The following is a 10,902-nucleotide window of genomic DNA, read 5'->3' on the forward strand; positions in this document are numbered from 1 at the left end:
CGTGTTCCACGTATCCCAGCTGAAGAAGTGCCACGCGGAGATGGCTGAGGTACCACCGAGAGATACAGTGCCACTGGAAGCGATTCAGCTGGATAGTGATTTGACCTATGAGGAGAAACCAGTCAAGATTCTCGAATATGCCAGCCGAGTCACCCGCAGCAAGGTTATCAAGTTTTGCAAAGTTCAGTGGAGTCACCATACCGAGGATGAAGCCACCTGGAAGCGAGAGGAAGATCTACGGAAGGACCACTCTCACCTATTTTCTAGCCAACCCGAATCTCGAGGGCGAGATTCATCTTAAGGAGGGTAGGTTTGTAACATCCCAAATTTTCAATTTGGAATGTTATACATTAGATCATCATGCATAACATATTTTATTGCATTTTGTTTTGCGATCGTAGAAATTCTACGCAACTCAAGGACCCACGGAGAGAGTTGGGGATTTCGTTATTTTCATATTTGGGTTTTCTCAAATTTTGAAAATAGGATCATTTGTTTTAATTATTTTTCTCTCCGAAAAATGTTTCATATTTAAAATATATGAGAGGGGATAATGTGACTTCCCCAAAATAATGAAATATTGAAGGAAAAAATATTAAAAACAAATATTTGAATTTATTTGGATTTTATTTGAATTAGGAAAATACGCGTTTTTTCAAAATTGTATTTAGACCCCAAATAAATGTTCATCTTGTCCGGCTAGATTTTAGAGGACGGGGAAAATTTATTTCGGGATTTTTGAAGTCCATTTAGTATTCTTTTTATTTGTTTTTCTGCGCGGAATATTTATAAAAAAAAGTCAACCGACCTACCGGGCCGTGTCCGGCTAGGACTCTTGGCCCGGCCGGCCCTTATAAGCCGAGAGGCCACCCCGCAGCCCAACCCGAGCCGCCCCGCCGCCCAAACCCTAGCGCCGCCCCCCCCGCCGACGCCGCCGCCCGGAGCCCCGCCGCCACCCGGAGCCCCGCCGCCGACCCCGCCGCCCCAACGGAGCCCCGCCCGACGCCGGAGCCGCCCCGCCGCCGCCGTCCCGCCGCCCGAGGTTGACCTCCACCGCCGCCGGTTTCCGCGAGAAAACCGCCCGGTTTTTCGTTCGGTTTTTTTAAAAAACCCTAGATTTTCTTTTATAGATCGGTTTAGTTTTTTTTCGGTTTACTTATTTTGCGGACGTTCGTCCATATGTTCGTTTTAATGAACGGTTTTCGTTGTTTAACCGCAGATAGCGAACGTTCGTTCGTTAGCCTGTTCGTCAGTTTTTCTTTTTCTCGGATTTTTCGCGATTATTTTCGATCGTGATTTCCGATCCGATTTTCGTTCTAGTATAACTTTTCGCTCGTTTATCGGAATCAGGCGATTCGAGCTCTTAGAGTTTCATCTCAAAACCCTCTTTCTGTTTAACCAACTTAAACAAGTTTTTGCTACTGTAAAATTTGACTTAGGTCCAGATTAGTAAATGAAGCTTGTTTCTTTCGCCGTTTGAGTTTCGTTGCTTCATTCGATTTGATTCTTTTTGCAAACTGGAGTGCTTAAGTTGAATTTTCTGGTTAGATCTCTTATTTTGAGTTTTACCCGTGCACCCTTGCTTGATTGCTTATGTATGTATTGTTTGTTTGCGATAGAGTACCCGGAGTGCGAAGCGTGCTACTACGAGTCTCTAGGTTCCACGGATCATCAGCAAGGCAAGTAACACTTTGATCATACCTCTTTACCACCCGGTTTTATTGCATTAGATCAACCCTCAAACTATTGCATGGTTAGGAACTGTTTAATATGTGGGTATTGGGAAGTAGTTGATGAGGTAGGAACCTATTGCCCTGCATTCAAACCCTTGGGAGTTACTTCTACGTTTGCTTATATTGCTATGCTATGCTCATAGACGTGGAATGGGTTTGAGTGATTACATGACATATGTGATATTGTTAATTAATGGTTAACTTAAGGTGGCCACTTTAGTTTACATCTCGGTGGATTGAGGCACCTGGAGAATCCAGTGTTGCCTGTATTTTTGGATATCCCGGAGTACCCGTGTGTTCATCCTATGGACCGCTACCCAGGCTCAAAGGGATCATGAGATTATTCATGCTAGAAACTTCCGTGTGCAGCCACAAGCTATTATGGGCTCTAGCATAGTTGATTAAGTCGTGTGAACTCTTACAGTGGTAGACTAGCAGATGTAGGGGAAAGTAGGTGTAACTGTCTACCCATCGTAAGGTGCTAACGCTTCTGAAAGACTGTGTCTCGGTCATCCGTTTCTCAAACATTATGTAGTGCGAGAAATCCAACGGAGGAGATCGAGTCTTGTGGGGAAAAGTGCACAAATCTATGCAGAGTATACAAACTAATCATGGTTAGCCGTGTCCCCGGTTATGGACATCTTGAGTATCTGGTTCTTGGATTATCATATTGATCTCATCACGTTACTTAAATAATTTGTTTGGTTTTTAATGATTACTTTTAATTGGGATTGAGAGGGGGTTTACCTTCTCAATATTTTTCAACCAACATAGTCAAATAAAATATATTCCTTTGCAATAGGGAAAAATTGGCTTTATGCAAAACCGTAACCATAGAGCTTTCCACCAGCCAAATATGCATGGAGTGATAGCATTATTCTGTTCATTACTCTATGTGTTACCTTGCCAGCATATTCCATGTGCTGACCCGTTTTCGGGCTGCAACGTTCATGTTGCAGACTTTTCAGACGACGAGTAAGGTGCTATAGGTCGTGGTCTTATACTCAGTGATGCCGTTGGAGTTGATGGACTCACTTTATATTCCAAGCCTTCCGTTGTTATCGTAATTAGATGGCCTTAAGCCATATTTATTGTAATAAGTTCTCTTTTGAGACATTCGATGTAATAAGTGTGTGATTGCTACTCTATTCTAAATCCTTCAAGTACTGTGCGTGTCAGCATTACCGATCCAGGGATGACACTGATGCACAGAGACTAGACTGTTTGAGGTCTGGTCGCTACAGTAACCCATGGATCTGTTGGGCATGGTATTGATGCTCCATAACACAGAGGGTAACTCTTCCACCCAACAACCCGGCGTCCGCTGCAAAGGAACCATAAGCCGGGGTTTGATGCCTCTCAAGATTTCTTGATTGGCACGCTCCGCTTGACCATTAGACTGGGGATGAGCCACTGATGATACGTCAAGCCGGATGTGCTCACGTTGACAGAACTCCTTCATGGCACCTTTTGACAGATTGGTACCATTATCTGTTATAATGCTGTGTGGAAAGCCAAACCAGAAAATCACCTTTTTGATGAACTGAACCGCCGTGGCCGCATCACACTTACTGACTGGCTCTGCCTCTACCCACTTCGTGAACTTATCAACCGCCACCAGAAGGTGGGTCTTCTTGTCCTTGGATCTCTTAAAGGGCCCAACCATATCCAACCCCCAAGTTGCAAACGGCCAAGTGATTGGAATCATCCTCAATTCCTGAGCCGGTACATGAGCGCGTCGTGAGAATTTTTGACACCCATCACACCTTTTGACAAAGTCCTCGGCATCAGCATGAGCCGTCAACCAATGGAAACCGTGACGAAACGCCTTGGCTACCAAATATTTTGAACCGGCGTGGTTACCACAATCTCCTTCGTGGATCTCACGCAAAATTTCGCGGCCTTCTTCATGAGACACGCATCGTTGAAACGCCCCTGTCACACTGCAATGATGTAACTCTCCATTGATAATAGTCATGGACTTGGACCGCCGGATTATCTGCCTGGCCGAAGTTTCATCTTCTGGTAACTCGCCCCGGTTCATATACGCCAAATATGGAACCATCCAATCCAGGATAACATGAAGAGCCGCCACCAACTGAGCTTCCGGATCAGGAACAACCAAATCCTCTTCACCAGGGAGCTTGACGGACGGATTATGCAGCACATCCAGGAAGACATTAGGTGGAACCGGTTTACATTGGGAACCCAAGCGGCTTAAAGCGTCCGCCGCTTCATTCTTCCGCCGGTCCACATGATCGACCTGATAACCTTGGAAGTGACCTGCAACAATATCCACCTCACGACGATATGCCGCCATGAGTGGGTCCTTGGAGTCCCAAGTATCGGACACTTGTTAAGCCACCAGGTCCGAGTCACTGAAGCACTTAACTCGGCTTAGATTCATCTCCTTAGCTATCTGAAGACCATGGAGTAAAGCCTCATATTCAGCTGCATTGTTAGTGCAAGGAAACATTAAACGGAGAACATAACAAAACTTATCACCTCGTGGGGAAGTTAATACGACTTCAGCCCCTGAGCCCTCCAATTGCCTGGACCCATCAAAATGAATAGTCTAATAAGTATGACCCGGCTTCTCTTCTGGCGCCTGTAGTTCTGTCCAATCATTGATGAAATCCACAAGTGCCTAAGATTTGATCGCCGTCCGGGGCATATATTTTAATCCGTGAGGCCCAAGCTCAACAGCCCACATAGCAATCCGGCCAGTTGCTTCCCTGTTCTGGATTATATCCCCCAAAGGGGCAGAGCTGACCACCGTGATGGGATGCCCTTGAAAATATTGCTTAAGCTTCCGGCTTGCCATGAAAACTCCATACACCAGCTTCTGCCAATGCGGGTACCTTTGCTTGGACTCAATAAGTACCTCACTGATATAATAAACCGGCCGTTGAACTGGATACTCATTTCCGGCCTCCTTGCGCTCCACCACAATAGCCACGCTAACAGCCCGGGCATTAGCCGCCACATATAGCAACAATGGCTCCTTATCAACAGGAGCAGCAAGAACCGGCGGATTAGCAAGCTGCCGCTTTAAGTCCTCAAACGCTTCATTGGCGGCGTTACTCCAGACGAAGTTATCTGTTTTCTTCAGCATCTGATATATAGGAATGGCTTTCTCACCAAGGCGACTGATAAACCGGCTCAACGCGGCAATCCGGCCTGCCAGGCGTTGAACATCATTGATACACTTCGGTTTAGCCAAAGAAGTTATAGCCTTGATTTTCTCCGGATTGGCTTCGATGCCTCTGTTAGATACCAGAAAGCCCAAGAGCTTGCCTGCCGGTACACCAAAGACACACTTGGCCAGGTTAAGCATCATTTTATAAACCCGGAGGTTATCAAAAGTCTCCTTCAAGTCACCAATCAATGTTTCCTCCTTTCTGGATTTCACCACAATATCATCCACATAGGCATGAACATTGCGGCTGATCTGATCATGAAGACAATTCTGCACACACCACTGATAAGTCGCCTGGGCACTCTTGAGCTCAAAGGGCATAGACACATAGCAGAAGGCTCCAAAGGGAGTGATGAAGGCTGTCTTCTCCTGGTCCTTAACTGCCATTTTGATCTGATGGTAACCAGAATACGCATCCAGAAAGCTCAAACGCTCGCAACCCGCCGTAGCATCAATGATTTGATCAATACGCGGGAGGGCAAAAGGATCTGCCGGGCAAGCCTTGTTGATTAAGAGAAAACCCTTTCTTTGTCCACGGCTGCGCGCTGGGTGCCCTGTTGTTAATTAAAGAGGATAGCCTCTGTTGTTCAGAATCTGAGAACATGTCTTCAGGAATACACAAGTCATAATGTTTATGATTAACCCCTCTTGCAAGCATCCACAACTACGGAAAAAGAATTAAGGTAAACCTAATTATAGCATAAAATATACGGATCCAAATCAATCCCTTATGAAGCAACGCATAAACTAGGGTTTAAACTTCTGTCACTCTAGCAACCTATCATCTACTTATTACTTCCCAATGCCTTCCCCTAGGGCCAAATAATGATGAAGTGTCATGTAGTCGACGTTCACAGAACACCACTAGAGGAAAGACAACATACATCTCATCAAAATATCAAACGAATACCAAATTCACATGATTACTTATAACAAGAATCTCCCATGTCCTTGGGAACAAATGTGACTACTCACAAAGCATATTCATAATCAAAATCAGAGGAGTATTAATTATCATTAAGGATATGAAAATATAATCTTTCATCGAATAAACCAACTAGCATCAACTATAAGGAGTAATCAACACTACTAGCAACACACAGGTCCCAATCTGAGGTTTTGGGACCAAAATCGAATACAAGAGATGAACTAGGGTTTGAGAAGAGATGGTGCTGGTGAAGATGTTGATGGAGATTGACCCCCTCTCGACGAGAGGATCGTTGGTGATGATGATGGCGACTATTTCCCCCTCTCGGAGGGATGTTTCCCCGGCAGAACAGCTCCGCCGGAGCCCTAGATTGGATCTGCCCAGGTTCCGCTTCGAGACGGCGGCGCTTCGTCCCGAAAGCTTCCTTCTGATTTTTCCAGGTCGAAACACACCATATAGCCAAAGATGGGCACCAGGGGGCCCATAAGGTCGGGGGGCGCGCCCAGGGGGTAGGGCGCACCCTCCACCCTTGTGGCTGGCTAGTGGCCCCCCTCTGGTACTTTCTTCGTCCAATATTTTTTATATATTTCAAAAACATGCTTTGTGAAGTTTCAGGACTTTTGGAGTTGTGCAGAATAGGTCTCTAATATTTGCTCCTTTTCCAGTCCAGAATTCCAGCTGTCGAAGAGTGGAGCGCTGGCTGTGTACCGGCCATGAAGATCGCGACCCGGTTTGGCGGATCAAAGGGGTCCAGAATACTGTCGCCATCGGAACAGCCCCCGATCCGGTCATCTTGCAACTGGTACAATGACTCGGTCTCTCCGGTCGATGACTCGTCGCCGGAATAAACGACGGTTTCACCACCAGATTCCGATCTATCCTCAGATTCCACTCCGTGGATGACTCCCACGAAGGCACGCTTCATGACAGGCTTAACCCGGGCAGATCTCGCACGCTAAGCCGTTTCGACGATGTCGGTGCAGATGTCCGGCTCAGGGCCCGGTTCGCCGATCTTGCCAATGAAAACGTGTATGCCGCCGAAGGGGACCCGGTACCCGTACTCGATTGAGCCGGCCTCGGGGCCCCAGCATGCGTCGTCGATGTAGAGCTTGCGTCGTCGTAACCCTTGAGTCCTTCAAAGCTGCCCTCTAAGAACTCGAAACCATCGTGCGATAGCCCCACGGTGAGCGCCAACTGTCGTGGTTTTGTCACGGGAGATGTCCTAAGAAAGGACTTAGTCGTGGAGCCATCGCAACGGGTTAGCTTAAAGGGGTTAAAGCGGACAAAGGACGCAGAAAGTTTATACTGGTTCAGCCCCTTGCGGTGAAGGTAAAAGCCTAATCCAGTTGTTTGTGGAATTGCTAGGGTTTCGATGACCAGGGAGCGAATACGCTTTGCCTGGATCTCGAGTTGTTGTCTGTTCTCCTTAAACCGCCGCCAGGTCGTCCCCTTATATACATGGGTTGACGCCCGTCGGTTTACAGGGTTTCGAGGCCGGCTCATAAACGTGTTCGGCCCGGACTCTACTTACTTCTGCCTTATAATACAAGCTTACATATCAAGGTCGGTTTTGGCTCAGACAACGTTCATTGAGATCTTGCATGCGTGTCCTAGTCCCTATCCCCCAACCTCTAGTGTCCTTTTCTTTTTCTTTTTTTGTGTTTGTTGTTGGGTGCTCAATGGGTTTTTGCTAATTAACTGGACAATGTTAGGTTTTTTGGATCCGGTTTTTCTTATAAACTAGATCATCTCTATTCTTTCTACTGAAATGCAGGAACCCCCTGCCCTCGTATGAGGTTCTTTGAAAAAAAAAAATAATACAAAGGTACAGATCCCAACAGTTAAAATGAATGGCGCGATAGCACGCATCAGGGGTCGCCGTGTGCAGGACTTCCTCACTCTTATACAGTACATAATATATGGCCTGTGAGCTATTTGATTAAGAGGAAACCCTTTTTTTGTCCAGGGACACATTACATTCTTACAAGTATTTGTCCGCGGCTGCGCGCTGGGTGCCCTTAGTTTCATCCCCGTCCTCCGCTGACGGTGGCGATGGATTAGGCTCGACTAGTTGGTGGAGGTGCTCGATGAGAAGCCAGAGGACGGTTGTGAACTCACCTCCACTGCTAAGCTTCTTGGCGTGGGACTCCCTGCTGCACCTGTTTGCCGCGTGGACCAGGAAATCCATCCACACGTAGAGGAGCACCCGCAATGAGCTGTACTCACGGTCTACGTTCTCGTCGTTGCTGGCCAGTTCTTTGGCTACTACGATTGCGTAACTGAGACGGGGAGTTTCAGGGCCGGGTTTTGGTTTCTTGTCTTGTACCATGTCGGCAAGCTTCTTTCTCCGTTGGAGACTAGAGCGGGAATTGGGGCCATCACGAAGGCGGAACATGTCGCCCCAGCTGGGGGCTTGGTGCGTTTGGCCTTCTTGGCCCCATATTTTGACTAGATTCTCACAGGTCCGCCGGTACAATCTGCTCTGAGCAAGGCCTGGTAACATGTAGGGACGTTCCACCAGGAGGAACATCATGTAGTTGGACAACACCCTCACCGGCTCATACAATGCTTGGCCTTCCATGGTTCCCAACCCTGTGTGCTTGTCGTCGAGGAGGTAGAGGTCGGTGGCGATGTGCCAGATAATGATGCCCTCTTGGAACTCAACGCCTAGTAGTAGTAGGTTGTCTTTCAGCTTTTTGTACAGATTCGTACATTTCGTCTGGATTGCATACTCACCCCATTTTTTCCTCACAATGCCTTGGGTGCTCACCTGGCCCTTACTGACTAATTCAAGAATGTAAAGCCTCAATTCCTTCTTCAGGTACTCTGAAATCCTGGCGGTCTGTGAGTGATGCTCCCTGTTCCACCACTCCTCGAATCCCAGCATCATGGCAAATCTACCGGGCAGAGGACTGTTCCTTTTGCTGGGACGGCTGCACAAATGCAACATGTTATATTGCCCCACAGTACCTGACCACCTCCTTGCCGGCCTCAAGCACCCACTAACTCTCATGACCTTTATGAGCCGGTGAAGAGATACTATCCAACGGCGAAGCCGATCCCATCTCCCCCTGCAGAGAAATGCATGTTTCAGAAAATTCCATCTTGTGGCACACAGGAAGGGGAGTGTCCAACTAGACCCAAGTGCACTCAGCAGGGATCTTATCTCCAGGAGTAATGCACCACCCAGTAAGATGTAGGTGATAGCAACATCGACTCTGCTGTTACCATCTTTGCCACTGAACTGGAAGAACAACAGCGCTACTGCAGTAGCGGCTGGTGAGGCGATACAGACACAGTAACCAAATGAGGTATGCACCACGCCTGCCTTTGTGTACAGGATGTCGTAGAGCAGTGACAGCTCCAACTCCATCACCACATACAACTGTTCATGTGTGAGGTGCTCAAGAACTTTGATTTCAGGGTTGTTTTTGTCCCTGTCCTCTGACGATTCAACTATTGCGTGCTTGCAGAACTGAAACAGGGAATGAGCATGCCGCATGAGGAATTCTTCTTCATCGACACTACCCTTGCATCCACCTTGTGGGAGCTCATACTCAAGGTAAAGAAGGTCACATCTGGGAGGTGGTTTCTTCTTGAGGGAGCCCCGGATGATGTCCATGTTGCCGCACCTGAGCGCCCACGTCCTCTCGCCATATTTGACAACACCGACGACGAACATCAAGATGGCGGCGACAAGGAGCATGTCTTGAGTGCCGATGTAATGCTTGTAGAGGACGTAGGAAGCTCCCAGCACCTGCAAACCGAGATTAAGTAGGTGTCGCAGCCACAACATGTTGTCTTCGAGCGAGTAGGCGGTGATGTTATCCGGGCCGCCAAGGTGCAGCAAGAGAAATGGCGCCCAGAACGCAACCAGGCGATGCTCGCGGGGTGTGGCGCCGTCGAATGAGAGGTGGCCGAGAGCATATATCGCGGTGGCGTCGGCGAGCTGGTACGCCAGCCAGAGCATGAACCTGAACGTACGCCAGGATGTGCCACGCCGCCGGATCCCCGCTAACAGGACGAGGGCAACCTGCAGAGTTAGGCTCGTCAACACCAGGCTCTGAACCGCCCACGCATTCCAGAAGTCTATAGGCCCTCCAACCATTGCTCTCGTCCTGCACGCTTAAAAATATAGAAATTATCTAGAAATTCCCACAATAATCAGAAAGATCTGACCTTTAATTTTACTAGTTGAATGATCACAGACGATGGTTTAGTTGCTACTATGTTATAAATTTTGTGATAAAAAGATTACCTCTCCAGTAAGATCAAATACGATGTAAGTTCGTTCTCAGTATTATCATCCAAACACTGTTACAAATCATGGTGTGCAATGGTCTTTTGAACTTTAAACTAACTAAGAAAAATAGCAGGAAGTAGTACAACCACTGGGTAAGCAAATTATTTGTGGATATGGAAGAGGATAAATAAATGGTGATAGAGCCGTATTTCATCCTTTCTTGGGTTCCAATGTCAGAACACAAGTTTCAAAAGAACATATACAAACTGCAAATTAGAAGTCCGACTGATTCCAAAAGTGTTGAGCAGTTTCAAAAAAAATATTTATATAAATAATCCATGCCTTAACATTAATTGGACAATTTTTTTATCACATCATATTCGTTTATATCTTTGCGAGGATTTTATAAAACATTTACAGATAAGTAAAACTATATTTTTATCAACAATTCATATCCTAATATTAATTGTACAAATTATTTATTGTTTATTGCACAAAAAAAAGTGACCTAAGGAAGGCTCGAACCCAACACCAACCTGGTAAACCTACACGTGCTAGCCAATATATACATTCCAGCCCCTACCGCCAAGGACTATGGCGATAGGGTATTTTCAACCTCAAACGACCGGGACGGTGCAATCAAATCCTACCGCTATAGCCCTCGGCGGTAGGCTGTGTTACCCTACCGCGAAGGACGATGGCGGTAGGAAAAGGGTCAGATCACGAAAAAAATTCAGATCGAGGTCAGATCGCGCTAAAGTTTACAAAAAAGGTCAAAACAGTGCGTCAAGTGCCAAGT

General features: G+C 46.9%; 1 protein-coding gene across 1 annotated transcript; it reads right to left on the minus strand.

Moving 5' to 3' along the window:
* Nucleotides 1-7,159: 7,159 nt before the first annotated feature.
* On the minus strand, nucleotides 7,160-10,317 carry LOC109759057 (uncharacterized). The gene has a single exon (XM_073509473.1). The coding sequence runs from the start codon at nucleotides 9,966-9,968 to the stop codon at nucleotides 7,842-7,844; it is 2,127 nt and encodes a 708-aa protein (XP_073365574.1). The 5' UTR covers nucleotides 9,969-10,317; the 3' UTR covers nucleotides 7,160-7,841.
* Nucleotides 10,318-10,902: the final 585 nt, after the last annotated feature.

This window comes from Aegilops tauschii, chromosome 2 (genome assembly GCF_002575655.3).
Source record: "Aegilops tauschii subsp. strangulata cultivar AL8/78 chromosome 2, Aet v6.0, whole genome shotgun sequence".
In the NCBI taxonomy this organism is placed as follows: Eukaryota; Viridiplantae; Streptophyta; class Magnoliopsida; order Poales; family Poaceae; genus Aegilops; species Aegilops tauschii.

Bases quoted from the DNA above. Each gene is read 5' to 3' on its own strand.
- LOC109759057 (XM_073509473.1), bottom strand. From the start codon at position 9,968: ATGGTTGGAGGGCCTATAGACTTCTGGAATGCGTGGGCGGTTCAGAGC.